This window comes from Rhinatrema bivittatum, chromosome 7, assembly GCF_901001135.1.
Source record: "Rhinatrema bivittatum chromosome 7, aRhiBiv1.1, whole genome shotgun sequence".
NCBI classification, from domain to species: domain Eukaryota; kingdom Metazoa; phylum Chordata; class Amphibia; order Gymnophiona; family Rhinatrematidae; genus Rhinatrema; species Rhinatrema bivittatum.
This window is the reverse complement of record NC_042621.1, coordinates 286860511-286882078: the sequence shown is the minus strand read 5'-3', so window position 1 is coordinate 286882078 and position 21568 is coordinate 286860511. Positions and strand designations below refer to the sequence as shown.

The 21568-nt window shown below is 45.9% G+C and overlaps 1 protein-coding gene across 1 annotated transcript in view; it reads right to left on the bottom strand.

The window, feature by feature from the left end:
- Window positions 1–12025: 12025 nt before the first annotated feature.
- ADD3 (adducin 3) overlaps window positions 12026–21568 on the bottom strand; it is a 379802-nt gene continuing 370259 nt past the window's right edge. The window contains 1 exon segment of the mRNA XM_029610347.1: window positions 12026–12658. Coding sequence (XP_029466207.1) covers window positions 12363–12658 — 296 coding nt within the window. The 3' untranslated portion in view covers window positions 12026–12362.

Below are 21568 nucleotides of genomic sequence, written 5' to 3'. Positions count from 1 at the left end.
CATTCTAAAGCGCCTGTGTTTCAACCTGGTGACAAAGTCTGGCTATCAACTAAGCATCTAAGACTAAAGTTACCCTCCACTCGATTCGCTCCTCGCTACGTTAGACCGTTTCCAATCCTCCAACGTCTTGGCAACATTACATACAGTCTGAAGCTACTGCCTGGATTGAAAATCCACTACGCATTCCACGTTTCACTTCTGAAACCACTCATTCTCAGTGAGTTCTCATCCAAGTCTCCTGAACCAACTTATATCAACACAGAAGATGACCTTGAATATAAGGTTGAAGCTATTCTAGATGTAAGGAGACGTGGCAAAACTTGGGAATACCTTCTGTCTTGGGAAGGTTATGGCCCCGAAGAAAATTCTTGGGAGCCGATGGCTAATATCCTGGATAAAGAGATGCTCCTTCAGTTTTACCAGATGCATCCTCAAAAACCAAGACCTGGTACAAGAGTTGGAGTCCGCCCTTTGAAGGGGGGTACTGATGCGACCGTCGGTCTTCAATGGCTTCACCCCGCCTACCTCTCACTACTTGCAGCTCCTCCCACTCACCTCGGACTACTGGCTGCCACGGCATCTGTTTGCTGTCCTCTCCGGCATCCCCGGACCTGCTTTGGTGCTGCCTCTCGCCATGCTCCTCCAAGGTACCTTAGGGTGCGAGCAAACCGCCCTCATCTTTATTTCCATGTTGGTGCGAACCTCAGCAGCGTCCCCCTGATATGACGTCACGCTACCCGGATATTTAAGCCTACAGTATTTGCTAGCTCATCGAGTTAGCAACGGTATCTCTACGGATGGGATTCGCTCTCCGTACCGAAGCTGCTCTGCCACTCCAGTGCTATCTGGAACTCTTACACCTTTCGGGGTTTGTTAACGGGGTACCCGCTCCTTGGGGGCCTCTTCTGCTTCTTTCAGGTGCTATCAGGAAACTGGTACTCGCTCGTCGAGGGCCCATGTTCCCTGAGTCGCTGCCTGCATCTTCAAATCCTTCTACTTGGAAGACTTCACTAACAGTTTCCATCTGTGAGTACAACTACCATCTATTCCACAGTACTGCTTCACTGGAACCAGGTACTCGCTCCTCGACAGCCTGCCCTCTGTTCCGGTGCCAGACCTCTCGTCTAGTGGAATCTCTGTTACTGCTACGTGAGTACGATACAACTGAGTCTCTCTGCTCTAAGGGATCAGGTACTCGCTCCTCGAGGGCCTGCTCTCCCTGTCTCGGAGCTTCTCCTAATTCTACCTGGGACTCTGAATGCTTCTTATTTCGTACTCATAACTCTCAGCCTCTTTCCACTACAGCACAGCCTAGCAGAGGTTTCGCTGTTCCAGCGTTCTGTGGGAGACCTGCCCAGCTGGGCTCAACATCTACTACTCACTACTGCCACCTCTGGTAGTTTCCAAAACTGTTTAATAAAAGATTCAAATCTGTGTTTGTGTCCAGAGTCTAGCCTGACACTGTGGTCCCTCACGGGACTGCCCCCCATGGGCATGGTCAGCTGCCACAGTGTCCAAGGATCCACCCAAACATCAATATCCATAACACTGTTACAGTAATTCACCTGATGAAGCCTCAATCCAAGGCATTCTCTGTAGTTGCCCCTATCCTCTCGAAAACACTTCTTGTTGCAGAGCTGGGGTCAGGGGGTGGGGTCGATACTGGCCAGGGATAAGTCTCTTTCCCTGGATCAGGCTGTAGAGCCTAAACTGGGAACCACTGCAATCTTTTCCTACTTTCCTAAACATAAGAACATAAGAACATAAGAAAATGCCATACTGGGTCAGACCAAGGGTCCATCAAGCCCAGCATCCTGTTTCCAACAGTGGCCAATCCAGGACATAAGAACCTGGCAAGTACCCAAAAACTAAGTCTATTCCATGTAACCATTGCTAATGGCAGTGGCTATTCTCTAAGTGAACTTAATAGCAGGTAATGGACTTCTCCTCCAAGAACTTATCCAATCCTTTTTTAAACACAGCTATACTAACTGCACGAACCACATTCTCTGGCAACAAATTCCAGAGTTTAATTGTGCGTTGAGTAGTTTTAAATGTGCCCCATGCTAACTTCATGGAGTGTCCCCTAGTCCTTCTACTATCCGAAAGAGTAAATAACCGATTCACATCTACCCGTTCTAGACCTCTCATGATTTTAAACACCTCTATCATATCCCCCCTCAGTCGTCTCTTCTCCAAGCTGAAAAGTCCTAACCTCTTTAGTCTTTCCTCATAGGGGAGTTGTTCCATTCCCCTTATCATTTTGGTAGCCCTTCTCTGTACCTTCTCCATCGCAATTATATCTTTTTTGAGATGCGGCGACCAGAATTGTACACAGTATTCAAGGTGCGGTCTCACCATGGAGCGATACAGAGGCATTATGACATTTTCCGTTTTATTCATCATTCCTTTTCTAATAATTCCCAACATTCTGTTTGCTTTTTTGACTGCCGCAGCACACTGAACCGACGATTTCAATGTGTTATCCACTATGACATCTAGATCTCTTTCTTGGGTTGTAGCACCTAATATGGAACCCAACATCGTGTAATTATAGCATGGGTTATTTTTCCCTATATGCATCACCTTGCACTTATCCACATTAAATTTCATCTGCCATTTGGATGCCCAATTTTCCAGTCTCACAAGGTCTTCCTGCAATTTATCACAATCTGCTTGTGATTTAACTACTCTGCACAATTTTGTGTCATCTGCAAATTTGATTATCTCACTCGTCGTATTTCTTTCCAATTCAAAATGCCACACTGCTGCTCCTTGTGCATTGCTCCTTTTAAAGGTGCTAGTTGATCAATCCAGGAAAGCCTTTCTGGAGCTGCACCTAAGGGATGGCCAGCAAAGTACTACCTCCTACCTAATCCTAGCCTGCTTAAACTAGGCAGTGCGGGACCAAGTAGGTCCTTTACATTAAGAAATTGAAGTTACAGTTTCTTGTGTGGTTGTGGCCGAACAGTTCAAGTTTTGTTGCATTAATCCAAAGCACTTTCTTCCAGTTTCAAGCTCATCAAGGCTTTGTTTTGCATACTTTAGATGATAACTTTTGTAATGAGGTCATAGAAAAGATTCCTTTTTGATAACTCTCCCATATAGATCATGGTCGTGTAAGCAATGCTGTACTATGCACCTATGGACAACTACTCCAGTGTCAGCTAAACCTTTCAACAAATTATTTGCAATAGTCTGTGTTCTGTTTTGCAGATCTGAGCAGTAGTTGAGCAGTTTTTTCAGAGATTTTTCTAGGTCTTTTAGATCTCGCCTTGACTTTAACAGTTCAGTTCCATGTAAATTCCATTTCTTAACAATATTTCTGACAGTAGTATTTAGAGGATTTTATTTATAGCCTTCCTCTGCTTTGGAAGAGTGAATCAACTTTATTTTCAAATGCTCAGACAGCTGTTGAAAGTAGACAGAACAATCATAATCGAGAAGTTAGAAGGGTCAGAGTATTTGCTGAACTGCAAAATTAGGTTCATCTAACAAGTCAATCAACTTTTTAGGCTGTATTAAAAAAAAGTAGAAGAGGACCAGAAGGCTCATCTGCATACTGCTCCCAGCATCCTCCGGGAGAGGAGTCCAGAGGTCACAGCAAGTGATCCAGGGATTAAATTCTACAGCCCCAGCTTCCAGAGGTCCTGCACCCTTTGCAGTAGAAGAGGACCGGAAGCAGCGCGCGAATCTCAAATCCTTCAATTAACCGAGTGAAGATCAATTTAATGGTGGTTAAAGAGGATTGGTAAGTATAGCTTTGGGAAATCTTTGGTCTTATAAAGTTTGGTGAAAAGTGAAATAGAGAGATATATTTAGAGTTTGTGTGTGTCTGAGGTAATAAGCAAGCCAGAGATAGTTAATTCTAGTGTCTGTCTTTCCCACCCACTCAACCCTTGATTTTTAGGCATGAGACACTTTCTCATTAAAAATCAATCAGGGTCTTATCTAAATCATACTATTGTACCAGCCCTTATTGAAAGTATAATCATCCCCTTGTAGGACACTAGCTGATTAATTAGTAAATTCACCTGTAAATTTAAAGTACTCTCATTCCAACTCCCTTAGTATCCTAAACTTAACTAGGAACTCAGTAAAACTAAGATGAAGGCTGTAGTCCAGCAGCAAGAGGGGGCTTTCCAGTCTTTTGCATCGAGTGACACATGTATGATTTTTTACCCACCTCGGGTAAGTGCAAAGAGCTCCTGGCTCTCAGGCAAGAAGTCCGATCTCTGGAGGCTAGAGTCGGAGACTCGGAGGAGCCGAGGGAGACAGAGTACATTGATGAGACTTTCAGGGACATAGTAGCCAAGTCCCAAAGCCAGTCTGGCAGCCCCAGTGCTGCCTTGGATCAGAAAGGTCTCCCAGTAGGAGAACATCACCCTGGTGTAGCAGGGAGTGATCCTGTAGCAAGGACCTGCTCTCCAGGTGATGTATTGTCCTCTCGCACTGAGGACAAGCTGCCCAGGGCTACTGCCCAGGAGGGAAGGATTAGGCCGACCATCATAGTTGGTGATTCAATATTAGAAATGTAGATAGCAGGGTGGCTGGTGGACGTGAGGACCGCCTGGTAATGTGCCTGCCTGGTGCGAAGGTGGCGGACCTCACGCGTCACCTAGATATTATTTTAGACAGTGCTGGGGAGGAGCCGGCTGCCGTGGTACATGTGGGCACCAACAACATAGGAAAATGTGGGAGGGAGGTTCTGGAAGCCAAATTTAGGATTTTAGGTAGAAAGCTGAAATCCAGAACCTCCAGGGTGGAAATCTCTGAAATGCTTCCTGTTCCACGTGCAGGTCCCCAGAGGCAGGCAGAGCTCCAGTTTCAATGCGTGGATGAGACGATGGTGCAGGGAAGAGGGATTCAGTTTTGTAAGGAACTGGGGAAACATTTGGGGAAGGGGGGGGGGAGACTTTTCTGTAAGGATGGGCTCCACCTTAATCAGCGTGGAACCAAGCTGCTGGCACTAACTTTCAAAAAGGAGATAGAGCAGCTTTTAAACGAACAAGGGGGAAAGCCGACAGTTGCTCAGCAGCGCATGGTTAGGAGCAATATATTCTTGAAGGATACTAATGAAACAGGAGAGTTAGGGCATCCCAACAGAGAGGTTCCAATAAAAGCAAACGCAGTCCATGTGCCTATAAGTAAAAAATCACTGAAGCTAATGATTTTCGAATTATCCCTAACAACTAAAAAGCAGGTTGTTAATATAAAAAAAAACCCCACACTTTGAAATGTGGATGCTGGAAAGCCGTTGTCTACTCAGGTTAGGGCTCGTTCCACTAGGGTTCAGGCAGTGTCATGGGCAGAGATTAGTTTGTTGTCTCCCGTTGATATCTGCCAAGCTGCGACGTGGTCATGCTTACAGACTTTTTCCAGATTTTATCATCTGGATGTGCAGGCCCAGGAGGATGCAGACTTTGCACATGCGGTGTTGACTGGACCGTAGGCAGCCTCCCACTGGGGAGTAGCTTTGGTACATCCCACTGGCCCTGAGTCCATTTGTCTACATGCTAGGAAATGGAGAAATTACTTACCTGATTTCGCTTTTCTTAGTGTGGACAGATGGACTCAGCTTGCTGCTCTTGGCTGCCACATGAGTGTGTCAATAGTCCTCCTGTGGGGCTCTGAGTCCCAAGGGTTTACTGGTAAGTGTTCATCCAGTCCCTAGCTTGGGGTACCTAGAATGTTATGAGAGTTCAGTGTTTTTGCTTGGTTGACTACAGTTCTAGTTACCTGTTTTTAATCAAGCTTTTTGCTAGTCTGTCCACAGTTGATTTTCAAGAGAATACCGGCAGGCTGGGGTCACTGCAGGGTTATGTACACTGTGATGTCAGCTTGCTCCATCTCCATCTGCTGGCAGGGGAGCATAAACCCACTGGTCCTGAGTCCATCTGTCTGCACTAAGGAAAACAATTATCAGATAAGTAATTTCTCCATTCTTTGACTTTTGTGAGATCGTGATGTGATCCAGACCTTAAACACCTTCAGATATGCAAGGACAGTTTTCATGTTGAACTTTTACTTTCATCTCCTGAAGTCGTCTACGGACAAAACATTAGCTAAGGTTGGGTCATCGTTTCGAGGCTCTGGGTTTCTCACTGGAACTTTTAGATGTTTGTGACTGCTCTTACTTGCACAGTTTTGATTAACTTAGCATTTCCATGTGGTTTGATGTTCACAGTACACTTCGATATTTTTTCCAGAATTTTTTATATGCAGCAAAAAAATAAAAAAATGTGTGGCACCGCTACTGAGTCTGGCCATTAGATGCCACTATCCCTGCCTCATAATACACTGAGAAAGCGAGCCATGCATACCCTTCAGGCCCTCCCACCAGGAGGCTTTGGATTGGATGGCTCAGTGCTATTTAGCTCGGCCTTTTTAACACTCGGGGGCTCAGTTAGAGAGAGCAGCTGCAGAGTAAACATGGATTTTTTTTTCCACACTCTGGTAAAGTCTCCCAGCCTTGCCCAAAGGAGTTTATTTCAGAAGAGATCCCTCACTGTGCACTCCCTGCCAGAGGGTCCTTCTTATAATTTACAGTGAGATAGACTTTTAAGCCTGATACCCCCTTTGGGGCAGGGAGCTCTCTTCAGGGGACCCTAAGACCTGTGAGCCTACTCTACTCCCTAGGTGGGCGAGCACCGGCCATGGATCCTGCTGCGAGAGGCAGTGAGGGCAGAGAAGATATCCAGATTAGGAGCTAAAGCAATTTTTGGAACTAAAAAAAGTAGTGAGGTTTTTGGATCCCCCTTTCACACTGGGGGCAGATTTTAAAAGCCCTGCGCGCGTAAATCCAGCTGGATTTACACGCGCAGGGGGGTTACACGCACCAAGCCTATTTTGCATAGGCCCGGCAACGCGCTTATGTCCCGGGGTTTTGAAAAAGGGGTGGGGGCATGGCGCCGAGGCGGGATCGAGGCCTCCGGCACAGCAGCTGGCCAGCTCACGCAAGTTACGCCTGCCAGAGGCAGGCGTAAATAACAAAATAAAGGTAGGGGGGATTTAGGTAGGGCTGGGGGGCAGGTTAGATAGGGAAGGTGGGGGGGAGCAGAGGGAATGGGGAAAGCCATTGGGCCTCCCCTAGGGCTTGGTGCACAAGTGTGCACCCCCTTACGTACGCCAACCTCAGATTATATATGCGTGCAGCTGCGTGCGCATGTTATAAAATCGGGCGTAGATTTGTGTGCACCGGGTTGCACAAATCTACACCCGCGCATAGCTATTAAAATCCGGCCCTGGGATTTTGGCACAAGATTAATAGCCTGGTCCTCAGATTTTTCCATAAGAGAAATCACTTGCAATAACAGCTAAGGAAAATGAACAAATGGAAGAAAGGATAGAGAAGGAGATCCCACCCAATTTCCATCCACGGAATCAGGACAGGATGGGTGACCACGGGAAGATCATGACTAAAGGTAGGATCTTTGCAAAGCACAGGGGACCCCCCCTGCACCAGGATTCCCACAGCACAGCCGCTGGGAGAGTCATGCGCATGTAAAATCACCGTGGGCTCTACCCAGAACTCTGTAATAAGGACACCTACCTACGCAGAAAGAAAACCCCTGGAACTACAGTCAGATATACACATCAATTTGGACAAATGGACTTTATTTTAACACCCAGTCCTGGTCCTGTCTAATTATTGCTATCATCTCTCACCTCATGGGAAGCACTTAAAGCACAGCACACACACACTGATGACCTCCTTTCATCATCTGGACCATAAGCGACAGTTTACCCCCATAAATAATCCCCCGCCCCCCCAAGAATATATAAGATTGTGTGCCCTTGAGACTTAAAACTGGGAACAACTGCAATCCTTTCCTACTTTCCTAAACTCCAATTCAAAAAGCCACACTGCTTCTTGTGCATTGCTCCTTTTAAAGGTGCTAGTTGATCAATCCAGGAAAGCCTTTCTGGAGCTGCACCGAAGGGATGGCCAGCAAAGTAGTACCTCCTACCTAATCCTAGCACCAAAGATTACATACGTAAGACTAAGTAGGGTGAATGATTGAGAAGTCCGATGGTGGTCATTTGCCAGACCCCACGACTGGCTTGCTGACATCCGTAGAATACTAATTTGCCTTTGGTATTTTTTTATGCTATTCAAGTTTTGCTGTTCATCCTAACAGCGCTCTCTCTTTGGCTTTCTACGTTGATGTATTGAGAAGGTTGAATTGGCTATATTTTGATCTTTTGAGCTTGTAATAAAGAACAACATTAGAAAAGTGTATCTATTTAAAATACTGTTTATTTGTGATTTAACATTAATCAGCATTACATCTATGAGCAATTTCTGATAACATTTATATATACTTTCCACAGGACACTGAAGTCAGTTGGCTCATTCTTTATGCCAAAGCAAGTAAATAGAGGCATTAGCAAAAAGGTGCAAATAACTCATGGCTGCATTTTAAAAATATTTATGCACATTGCATCCATTTAGATATATTTATATTTATTTTTTTTTTAGAAAAAGTTATGAAAAACATCGTTCACAGGTAACTGTTTCTACATATCCTGTAATACAACATATAATGTAGAACCAAAAAGAAAAAAAAAAAAGAACCCTCCAAAAAGAAGCAACTCAAAAGTCTTCACTGAAATTAAAAACAAAATAAAAATAAAAACACTGATTCCAGTAATGTTGAGATATTTAAAAGATTTTCTTTTCCAGGATCCATTTCAACTTTTGCAATAACACACATGGAAATGCCAGACTTAAACCAGCCCCATGACAACATGCTACATCCACAAAAACAGTTTGCATGCTAAGCCACTCTCCAATGCTACTGATCGAAGTATTGATTTTTTCCCCCAGCTTTTCAATACGGGAATCACCATTACATTTTGCATGTTTGCTACTGCTGCACCTGCTATAAAAAGCCACACTGAAGAGAGTTATGCTACATCTACAATTAGTTTTGTACGTACAAATAAAGTAAAAAAAAAAAAAAAAAAAAAAAGAGCAAATAAACTGAAAAAATTTAAAAATGCCCAAAAATGGCTGTGCCAAGTAAAACATGACAACATACTAAATATTTGTTCTCCAGACGGCCCACAAGCGCACGAGTCTGAGCTTTTTGTGGATTAAAAAAATATCAAGAAAATTTGTACTCGGCGGATCTCCGCCATATTTAGGAAGTACACATGGCAGACAGACATAGTAATACTGCATCGATGAAAATGCCTATGTTTTTAGAATTTGACCTTTTTATTATTCAAAATTCAGTACAAGTAATGTGGTAAAATCAGCCGGCACAGGAGCCAGTTTCTCTTCTCATTCGTTCTTCGGAGTGTTCGTTGTCAATGAGTAACGTCTACTGCATCCTTTGAAAAAACACCACAGGAATTTACGCATGGGGATAAACCGATCAATACCTCTGGGCACCTCAGGCTGTGCAGAAGCTGAGCCTTCAGTGTCTGATAACCCCATATTTGTTATCTCATATGGTCTTGGGACTGTATTGAGTTTCTGTATTGTATTGGGGCCATTTATTCTCTAAATCTTAGTTCTTTTTGAAGATCATTTGTTCCACCCATTTTTTTTTTTTGCTCATAATCGGGCCGATACAGTAAAGTCTGCGGGAGAGCGGACGAACGCCCGCTCTACCGGTGCATGCACCGGCCCTTTGCCGGTGCGCGCGATTCTCTATTTAAATTAGGTGACGCGGTAGATCCGGGTAAAAGGAGGCGCTAGGGACACTAGCGTGTCCCTAGCGCCTACTTTTTGACAGGAGCGGCGGCTGTCAGAGGGTTTGACAGCCGACGCTCAATTTTGCCGGTGTCGGTTCTCGAGCCCACTGACAGCCACAGGCTCGGAAACTGGACGCCGGCAAAATTGAGCGACCGGTTTTTGGCCCGACAGCCGCGGGCCGAATTCAAATTTATTTTTTTTTTTTTACTTTTCGGGACCTCCGACTTAATATCAGTTTTTACTGCTTTTCCGTGCACTTTCCCGGCGCCGGAAGAAATTAGCGCTTGGCTGCACATTTTACTTTCTGTATCCCGCGCGCATACCTAATAGGGCCCTCAACATGCATTTGCATGTTGAGGGCGCTATTAGGTGCCGCGGGTTGGATGCGCGTTTTCATCCCCTTACTGAATAAGGGGTAAGGGAAAATGCACGTCCAAGAGCAGGCTAACAGTGCGCTCCGGAGCGCACTGTACTGTATCGGCCTGTGTGTAATTACACGAGCTGCACGAAGTAATTAATCCAAATTCCTGCCCAAACTAACAGTAGAGAAGGAAGGGTGCCTTGTCAAGTCTTCCTGATATTCCCCCCTGCAGTTCACTGGTTCTGCTGTAAACTGTCGTATTCAGCAGCGCGTCAGAAGGGTCATCACATCCAGGGTCTCCCCAGCAAGTCCACTAATTAGACAACAAAGTTCTCAACTAAGCTGTATAAATGAATAAAGCTTCTACTATTGCACTTGCCAGGTATACTTTCTAAATATTGTACCAGTACACAGAGATATGATTTTATGTCAAGTCAAGATACAATTGTGTTTGAAGAGGTCAAAAATTGAAAAGCCATATTGTAGATTTTAAAAAGAGGAACACTGGTTGGAAAGTTGCCATCCTTGTGGCTGGAAGCTCATGAAAATCTCTTGCTTGTGAAATGTCTGGGGCTTTCAGGGCAAGAGGAAGATGGAGCACCATCATTCCCCAGTAATGCCATTCTCTGTTTGCAGGACTATAGTACTACATGCATTTTAGTGAGGCAAAAAAGGTTATTCTTGTGTACTATAAGTAAAACCTACTTAAAAGGTTGAAGGGCTCCATTTTCAGGGGGTACAGACTAAAACATTTTGAGAATGGGATCCAAACTGCACGTCTAGAATGCAGCGCCAGCGTTTGGTGGCGCTTTTGACTCATTGCAGGCTCCGATGTGAGAGCAGCTGCCAGGTGCTCAGCACCAGTACTTAAAGTTGGGCAGATTCAGGACAAACGCTATTCCGCGTCCTCCGAGACGCACCAAACATCACCCAGGGAGTCTGAGCCGGCAGCTCTGGGAACTTACCCTTCCCGCTGATCAGCTGACCTTCCCCCCCCCCCCCCTATCACTAGACACTGGGACTGAAATCAAGATGTGCGTTCACCATTTTATTCAGGTAATTGAATTAAAAACAGATGACCCCCCTCCCCCCACCATCAGTAGCATAGTGCATAACTGCAATCTTCCATGCTAGCTGAAACAAAGATTTCAGGAAGCATGAACTACCACTGGAAGCAACTCAAACCACAGTCCATACTGTACAATAACCCCCACCCAAGTCAAGACGGTGCACCCTCCCGTCACTGCCACGCTCCTGCTCGGTCATGCAGTTTCCCTTCTGCATAATAATGTTCTCTTTCATTTGGTTCTGCTATGAGGTTGCTATCCTTTTTCTTCCGCATTCATTATAAGAAAATATTGTGAGAAAGTGCAGTAAAAGTTTTAACATGAATCCAGTTGAACTGTATACACTTCAAAACCAAGACCCTGGATTCCTTAATTACATTTTAAGATACTAAGGGCCAAGCATCCCTAGAATCCACTCGGCTCACATGCTTATAATAGTTTTATACTGAACGGTAGATAAATGTTAAACACAGAAACGAATTGGTTGTTTGGAAGAGTTAAACGAAGTTAACAATGTTAGGTATATAAAAATACCCCTTATTAAGTAAAGGGTTTTCCAACCAATACAACAGAGGGAGGAACTTGGAAACACATTAAACTGAAGCATTTGACAAAAACAAGTTTACTATATATGAGTGGCAATTTTACAAATTCTGTAAAATCCCTACTAAAATCTCAAACACAGGTTTCTAAAATTTCATTTACTTGTGTGCCAGTGTATACTTACTATACGTGCGTGCTGTTAATATGCACCCACCGGGGTTATAAAAATATATAACATATATATATATATATATATATATATATAGAGTGAGGAATCTCAATACAAAAATGGATCATCTGAAGGGTCACCGCATGAGGCAACCATGATTTCAACATTAAGAGGTCTTTCCAGTCGCTCTCCCGTGACTATCAGACAGATCTGTAAAAATATATTCAAAGGCAGGTCGATTTTGTTTTTTTTTTACTTTGTTACCTAGGCATTCTGATCTAAAATGTAAAATTAGTAAAATGACTCAAACTCACACAAACTTTTTGTTTCGGAACACAGGAGAAACTAGTTATTTAACACAAAAATGAATTAAAAACCAAATCCCCTCACACCAACATTTTTTTCCAGTTCTATTCTTTAGTTTCAGGTCCAGTTTACTGCACGCTCTACAATTTCTTATGCACAATTTGAAATGCGTGGGTGTTTTTTTTTTTAATATTTTACCGCCACGAGCATTTACACTTCGGCCTTCTCCTTCTTCTTGTTCTTTTTCAGAAAAGACGGCGTGCGGAACTTCTTTTTCTTCTTGGAGGGGGACTTGGAAGGGGAGCTCTCGGGAGAAAGGGGCTCCTCGATCCTCTCGGAAGGCTGGATGGTGATCTCGACGCTCTCCACGGTGCTGGTCGTTAGCCGGCTGACGCGGGTGCTCAGGTCCTCCTCCACGTCGTGCGCGTCGTCCCTGCCGTTCACCACCAGGAAGGGCATTTTCAGGGAGATCAGCTGCACGGTGCAGTCAGCCGGTCCCTCGTTTTCTGGAATGCGATGAAAAAGAAAAGAAAGCAAAATCCACGGTCAGCTGAATGCCTCCATAGTGGAATTCTGAAACAGGGACAAGTTCTGATTAAAAACAGCCCATTGCCACGGGTACGAGCCACAATTCCCAGGCCTTAAAACTGGGCTAGTTGTGATGCTGGGAAAGGGACCATGAATACCAGCACTGTGACTAAGCATCCATGTTAAATCTCCAGCAAAGCAGAGCACATTGTGCAGGGCGAGATTAAGGGGAAGGGCTGGGGTGTTTTTACATTATGCAAGAGAGGAGAGATCACCGAGGCACTCTTCTTGGCATCTTTTCCTTCCCCTCCCGTTCATGCTTTGAACCACACGATACACCCCGTGCCCCGATCACCTTTATTAAGCGAGCAGAAACGGCTTTATTCATTCCAGCGGTTACACCCAATTTTACCACCATCCTTCACTGGCATAAGAAAGGCAGAGTAGACAGGCCAGCTAAAGTTAGCTGAAGCAGACTACCAAGAGCAGAGGAGCAGCCCTAGTGGTTGGAGCGTGAGGGCCGCAAACCAGGGAAGCCAGGGTTCAAATACCACCGATGCTCCTTGTGACCTTGGCCAAGTTCACTTCTCCCTCCATTGCCTCAGGCACACTTTGGAGACAGGGAAATACCTTTGGTATCTGAATACAATCTGCTTTGAAGTGGCTGACTAGTCATGAACGGTGGAATTTAAAAAAAAAAAAAAGCTAAAAATTAACCAAACTAGTGAGGTGGGTGCCCACCAGCATTCTACTCTGTGAATGCCGATGCTAAGGGCATGTGGCAACAGCCACCCCTTGCTGAATGCTTCTGCCTCATTTAACATGGCCTCTTTTTTTTTTGCAGCCATCCCTACCACAGTATAAGTAATTGTACTGAACCTGCAGGTCTATCCAGTAAAGTGCGGCCGCGTTTACCCCGCTCCTAACCCGCGTTCTACTCACTTTCCGGCCGCGTTAGCCCTTCCTGCGATCCACAACCCCCTTTAACCTACTCCTACCGCGTCCTAAAATCCCCGGGCAACCCCTTCCGCACGTGGCATGTATATTGCATGTAAACGAGTGAATTAGCTATTCCCTAGCATCCAGTAACCTGCGCCCCGACTATCGCTTTTTTACCCTGCCGTTTTGCCGCGCGTTTAACCTGCTAACTTACCGCCTACCCTTACCCCTGTGTTAGAGGCAGGGGTAAGGGTAGGCGGCAAGCTTTCCCCCACCCTCCACTCACCTGCCCTGGCCGCGTCCATGGATGCTGGTCTCCGGGGCAGCCCCAGTCCTCTCCCCTCCTCCCGAAGCAAAAAAAAAAGCAAAAAGCAGCCTTGCTCCGGGAGGAGGGAAGAAGGGACTGGCAGTGTAAAGCGGCGAAGCGACTTACTTTTTGCACCCCCCTCCGGACATCGGACGACCTTTTCTGCCTCCAGCTGCTCACGAAGATGGACGCCTGCACTGCCGCTGAAGACGTGACATCACATGCCGTGACGCCAAACGTCGTGACTTCACGTCTTTAGCGGCCGTGCAGGCGTCCATCTTCGCGAGCAGCTGGAGGCAGGAGAGGTCGTCCGATGTCCGGAGGGGGATGCAAAAAGTAAGTCGCTTCGCCGCTTTACACTGCCAGTCCCTTCTTCTCTCCTCCCGGAGCAAGGCTGCTTTTCGCGCCCTGCTTCGGGAGGAGGGAAGAAGGGACTGGCAGTGTAAAGCGACCTCTCCTGCCTCCAGCTGCTCGCGAAGATGGACGCCTGCACGGCCGCTGAAGACGTGACGTCACGGCATGTGACGCCACGTCTTCAGCGGCCGTGCAGGCGTCCATCTTCGCGAGCAGCTGGAGGCAGGAGAGGTCGTCCGATGTCCGGAGGGGGCTTCAAAAAGTAAGTCGCTTCGCCGCTTCGTACTGCCAGTCCCTTCTTCCCTCCTCCTGGAGCAAGGCTGCTTTTCGCGCCCTGCTTCGGGAGGAGGGGAGAGGGGACTGGCAATCCCGACTTCCTGGTATCTGTCATTTCAAATGACATTTGAAATGACAGATACCAGCGTGGCTGTGAAGCGTTAGGCCCGCACACCCAGGATACTGTATAGGCGCTCTATACAGTAAAATGGTTTGCGCGGGCCTAACGCTTCACGGACGCTTCTTAGACGCAGCTTGCATTTGCAAGCTATTTACATACAGGTTCGAGCGGTAGGTGAGCTGCACTGTGTGTTGCGGCAACCGCGGGTGCGCCGGCACTAACGCAGCTCTTCCTACTGCTCGTTACTGGATAGACCTGCTGGTTAGGTATGGCTTTGCCCTCCCACCCCCCAATCCAATGGCACCTGAGCAGCCTCGATTAAGTGCCTGTCCTTTTTTTGTGCCAGTGAGGGGCACAAAAAAAGGACAGGCACTCCTTACCTGGTCCCGACTCCCCCACTATTAGATTGAGAGTCTGTCAGTGTCTCTATGGCTGTTAGCAGTGATAAAATGTGTGTCCTTGCCCACCACTGAAAGGTGAATGCCGTCTGGCCTGGTCTGCGCACTTTAAGGTAATTTAATTGGGTGACCTTGTGAGTCACCCAATGTTTAAGCAATACACCCACTTCCTTGTAAGCTTCTTTCTGATCCTAGGCAAACTCGTCACTATCCTCACTTCTCTCCACAGAATCGCGTAGGACTAGCCTAAAACCCTTACAGACCTGATTATAAAACCACGTCTCTTTTATAACACTAACGAGGCAGCTGCCCTTCACATTCTTCTCTGTGAGGGTCACAATTCCAGGCATGTGGCAACTGCTGCTCCGTGCTGAGTGCCTCTGCTCCACTTTCTGGAGAACTGGAGAAGGGTGGAAGTAAGGAGGCAGCTGGGAGCTACAAGCCAGTTAGTCTGACCTCTGTGGTGAGTAAACTAATGGAATCACTGCTAAACAGAGGATAGGGCTATTTTTGGAATCCAATGGATTGCAAGATCTGAGACAGCTTGGTTTTACTACAGTTAGATCTTGTCAGACGAATCTGATCAATTTCTTTGAATGGGTGACCAGAGTGGGATCAAGGAAGAGCGCTAAATATGGTGTACTTGGATTTCAGCAAGCCCTGTGACACAGATCCGCACAGACGGCTTATAAATAAATTGTGCGCCCTTGGTATGCATCCTAGAGTGACTGACTGAGCTAGAAACTGGCTGAGTGGGAGGCCACAAAGGGTAGTGGTAAATGGGTTTTTCTCTGAGAAGGGGGTTATTAGCAGTATGCCTCAGGGATTGGTCCTTGGACCGGTTATTTTCAACACTTTTGTAAGTGACATAAAGGAAGGGTTGTTAGGAAAGGTTTGTCTTTTTGCAAATGATACCAAAATCTGTAACAGGATGCACAGCCAGGAAGGAATGGAAAACATGAAGACTCATCTAGTAAAGCTCGAGGAATGGTCTAGGGTCTGGCAGCTAAGATTTAATGCTACAAAATGCAGAGTAATGCACTTAGGATGCAAAAACCCAAGGAAAAGGTACAATACTGGAGGTGAAATTCTTCTAAGCACAAAGGAAGAGCTGGATCTGGGGGTGATTGTATGTGATGATCTTAAGGTGACCAAACAGGTAGATAAAACGATCCACGCTGGGAAACGGCTACTGGACCAAGGCACACCTCTGAGGGATCTCGGAAATTGCCTCAGGAATTCTCAACTGGGGGAGGGACCATTAGGTATCACTGCAGGAGAGTGGGCTCGTTCTTTCTCCAATTTAAAGGTAAAATTTCCTCTTCTAAAGAGTACTGTGTTCCCGATAGGGAAGGCACAATCCACATCTGCTAGGAGAAAGAGATACTGAATGGCTGAGGTCACTGCAGGGGTATATCTAGGGTGTCGTCAGCTTTGAAACTTGAGTCAGTCTCCATCTGTTAGCAAAGGAGCACATAACCTATTGGTCCTGAATCCATTTGGCTACACACTAGGAAAGCGATGGTAAAAGCCAGAAAGATGCTTGGCCACACAGAGATCAGCAGAAAAAGGGAGGTGATGTTGCTCCTGTATAATTCCCTGGTGAGACCTCACTGGGAATACTGTGTACAATTCTGGAGACTGCACTTTCAAAAGGATAGAAACAGGATGGAGTCGGTCCAGAGGGTGGCTACTAAAATGATCAATAGTCTTCATTCTAAAGCACACGGGGATATACTTACAGATCTAAACATGTATACCCTGGAGGAAAGTCGAGATAGGGGAGATATGATAGAACGAGAGGTCATGATGAAGGGGTCTGATTCCTTTCCAGAACTGCAAGTCCCAGCAGCCTCTCCTGCAGAACATGGGAGAAGTTTCACGAAAGTTCCAGGGTGTCTAGGGAGGGGGTCAGTAGCCCCCTCAGCCGGAATATGCTTGCTCAGCAATGCTTAGAACGCATGTGTAAAAGATAAGAACTGTAAAGTGCATAAGAGTCTGCTCCTGGAGGGGAGGGGCATGCAGTTGTACTAAGCCTTTGTCTTAGCTGCATCTTGCTGGCAATAAAAGTCTATCTTTACGGATCAGTTGTCTGGACCTCCTTACTGACTAAAAGAGACGGTTACAATGAGATGAGTGTGAAAGGGGAGGTAGACTCAGGAGTAATCTTAGGAAATATTTCTTTACAGAGAGGGAGGTGGAGGTGGTGGATACAAAAACAGTATCTGGATTCAAGAAAACATGGGATAAATGCAAGGGATCTCTGAGGGGGTGAGGGGAATTTTAATGCTAAATTAAATGGATGGATGGGCAGATTGGATGAGCTATATTTTCTTTTTCTGCCATCATGTTTCTATGTTTCACATGGCCATTCTGGTAGCCTTTCCTACTGTGGTCAGAGGAAACATCTTTTACATAAGAACATAAGAAGTTTCCATACTGGGTCAGACAGAGGGTCCATCAAGCCCAGCATCCTGTTTCCAACAGTGGCCAGTCCAGGTTACAGGTATTTGGGAAGTACCCAAATATTAAATAGTTCCCATGCTACTGATGCCGGCAGCAAGCAGTGGTTATTCCCTAAGTCAACTTGATTAATAAGGAGTTTAGGGACTTCTCCTTTAGGAACTTATCGAAACCTTTTTTAAACCCAGATAAGCTAATTGCTTTAAACATAGAAATGACGGCAGAAGACGACCAAACGGCCCATCCAGTCTGCCCAGCAAGTTTTCACACTTTATTTTTTTTTCTCTCAAATACTTATTTGTTTCTCTTGGCTCTTAGTAACCTTTTTTTTAAATTCTATTTCCCTTCCACGCCCGCCATTAATGTAGAGAGCAGTGTTGGAACTGCATCTAAGTGAAATAGCTTAATTTAGTTAGGAGTATTAACCACCGCAATAAGCAAACTACACCCATGCTTATCTGTTTATTCAGACTATGTAATTCAGTCCTTGTTGATTGTTGCCTGAATATAGCTCCACCTTTCTTCATTCCCCCCTGCCGTTGAAGCAGAGAGCCATGCTGGCTATGCATTGAAAGTGAAGTATCAGTCTTGCTCCCCTGTCGTTGAAGCAGAGAGCTATGCTGGCTTTGCATTGAAAGTGAAATATCAGACTTGCTCCCCTGCCGTTGAAGCAGAGAGCTATGCTGGATTTACGTTGAAAGTGAAGTATGAGGTATTTCTGGTTTGGGGTAGTAACCGCCGTAACAAGCAAGCTACTCCCCTGCTTTTATGTGGTGGCAAATCCTTTTTTCCACAGTTCCTCTTGCCGTTGAAGCATAGAGCAATGTTGGAGTTGCATTATTGAATAAGGATATTCATCTCCAGGTAGTAGCCATCATTCCCTCAAGCCACACCCTTGCCTCTTCTCTTCATTCACATCCTCTAGACTTTATGGATCCACAGTATTTATCCCACGCCCCTTTGAAATCCTTCACAGTTTTGGTCTTCACCACTTCAACTGGAAGGGCGTTCCAGGTATCCACCACCCTCTCCGTGAAGAAATGCTTCCTGACATTGGTTCTGAGTCTTCCTCCCTGGAGTTTTAAATTGTGACCCCTGGTTCTGCTGATTTTTTTGCAACGGAAAAGGTTTGTCGTTGTCTTTGGATCATTAAAACCTTTCAAGTATCTGAAAGTCTGTATCATATCACCCCTACTCCTCCTTTCCTCCAGGGTGTACATATTTAGATTCTTCAATCTCTCCTCATAAGTCATTCGATGAAGACCCTCCACCTTTTTGGTCGCCCTTCTCTGGACCGCCTCCATCCTGTCTCTGTCCTTTTGGAGATATGGTCTCCAGAACTGAACAGAACTGAACACAGTACTCTAGGTGAGGCCTCACCAAGGACCTGTACAAGGGGATAATCACTTCCCTTTTCTTACTCGATATTCCTCTCTCTATGCAGCCCAGCATTCTTCTTGCTTTAGCTATCGCCTTGTCACATTGTTTCGCCGACTTCAGATCATTAGACACTATCACCCCAAGGTCTCTCTCCTGCTCCGTGCACATCAGCTCTTCACCCCCCATCGAATACAGTTCTTCCGGATTTCCACACCCCATATGCATGACTCTGCACTTCTTGGCATTGAATCTCAGCTGCCATATCTTCGACCACTCTTCCAGTTTCCTTAAATCCCGTCTCATTCTCTCCACTCCTTTCGGCGTGTCCACTCTGTTGCAGATCTTAGTGTCATCTGCAAAAAGACAAACCTTACCTTCTATCCCGTCCGCAATGTCGCTCACAAAGATATTGAACAGGACCGGTCCCAACACCGACCCTTGCGGCACTCCGCTTATCACCGCTCTCTCTTCAGAGAGAGTTCCATTTACCATCACACATTGTCTTCTGTCCGTCAACCAGTTTACAATCCAGGTCACCACCTTGGCACTCACTCCTAAGCTTATTTTATTCACCAAGTCTCCTGTGCGGAACCGTATCAAAAGCTTTGCTGAAGTCCAAGTAGATGACATCGAGCGCTTTTCCTTGATCCAATTCCTTAGTTACCCAGTCAAAAAATTCTATCAGATTTGTCTGACAGGATCTTCCCCTGGTGAACCAATGCTGCCTCTGGTCCAGCAATTCTTCCGACTGTAGATAGCTCACGCAGATGACGTACAAATTTTGATTCCCATTCGAAAATCCCTCAACGAAACCCTGCAGTACTGGGAAACTTGTCTGACCTCCATCAACTCACTCCTCTCCAATCTCCACCTTGCACTCAACACCTCCAAAACTGAAATCCTTATCCTAACAAATCAATCTTCCGACTCGATCCACCATACGATCCAAAACGCCTCACAAGCTCAATCACTACCACATAGCGTCAGAGACTTAGGAGTTTACCTAGACAACCAACTAAATTTGAAATCCCACATTAAATCACTGCTAAAAGGAGGCTTCTTTAAACTCCAAACCCTCAAAAAACTGAAGCCCCTCCTTCACGCCCATGATTTCCGCACCGTCATGCAAACCACCATGTTATCCAAACTCGATTATTGCAACGCCCTTTTCCCAGGCCTCCCAGCCTCTACTACTAAACCTCTTCAAATCCTCCAAAATGCCATGGCACGTATCCTAACAAACACAAGAAAATCCGATCATATCACTCCCATACTACAAAATCTCCACTGGCTCCCCATTGCATTCCGTTCCCAATACAAAACACTTACCATCCTACATAACACTCTATGCAAAAACAGCTCCCCCTGGCTTGAAGATATGCCTCAATTCCGACAATCGAACCGCCCCACCAGAAACGCCCTCGCCGGCACCCTCCAAACCCCCTCACTCAAAATTGGGCACCTCACCGCCACCAGGGAAAGAGCCTTCTCTATCGCAGGCCCCTCCCTCTGGAACTCCCTCCCGGCCAAACTCCGACTAGAACCATCCCTGAGCCACTTCAAAAAAGGAATAAAAACATGGCTGTTTAAACGGGCCTACCCCAACTCCTCTCAACCCTAGGCCTCCCACGCATGCAGGAACCTGCATTCTATATACAGCCCTTCCCACCTTTCCCACCCTGGTAACCCTTCCAGCACACCCCATGCTCCCCCCAACCCCCCCCCCCCCCCCCCCCCCCCCCCCCCCCCCCGCCTCTTAGCCTCTTCAGCCTCCCCCCCCCCCGCCTTCTTTACCATATCAATCTCTCCTTTACCTTTACCTCCCCTCTCGCATATTTTCTCCCCCCCTTTCCCTCTCCCCTCACCCCTCCCCCCAACGTTGTAAATAAGTTCACATATGTAATATGTAATTTTAAACCCATATCTTTCCAATTAAGTTATCCATGCTTGCTTTCTCTTTTCTCTCGTTCTTCGCTTTTTACCTTGTTCCTTTTATCCAATTATTATCCAATTCTCCCAGTTAAACCCCCCTTGTTCAATGTAATTTCCTTTCTCAGTTAATTGTGAACCGACACGATGTGTCCTACGAATGCCGGTATATAAAAATGTTAAATAAATAAATAAATAAATAAATAAATAAATATTCCTTCTTTTAACAGCGACTCCATTACTTTTCCCACCACCGAGGTGAGGCTAACCGGACTGTAATTACAAGCCTCTTCTCTGTTTCCACTCTTGTGAAGCGGGATCACCACCGCTCTTCTCCAGTCACTCGGCACCACTCCCGTTTCTAGGGATCTATTGAACAGGTCACACAGCGGACTCGCCAGCACATCTCTGAGCTCCCTCAGTATCCTGGGATGAATCTCATCAGGCCCCATGGCTTTGTCCACTTTCAGTTTCCTCAGCTCTTCCCATACATTCTCTACTGTAAATGGAGTTATATCTACTCCATTCCCCTTTAGTTTGTTAACTAGCGATAGTCCTTCTCCAGGGTCTTCTTTAGTGAACACAGAAGTGAAGTATTTGTTTAATATTTCTGCCATTTCTTCGTCTCTCTCCACACATTGATCCTTTTCACCTTTCAATTTCACTATACCACTTTGAACTTTTCTCCTTTCACTGATGTATCTGAAAAATGTTTTGTCAC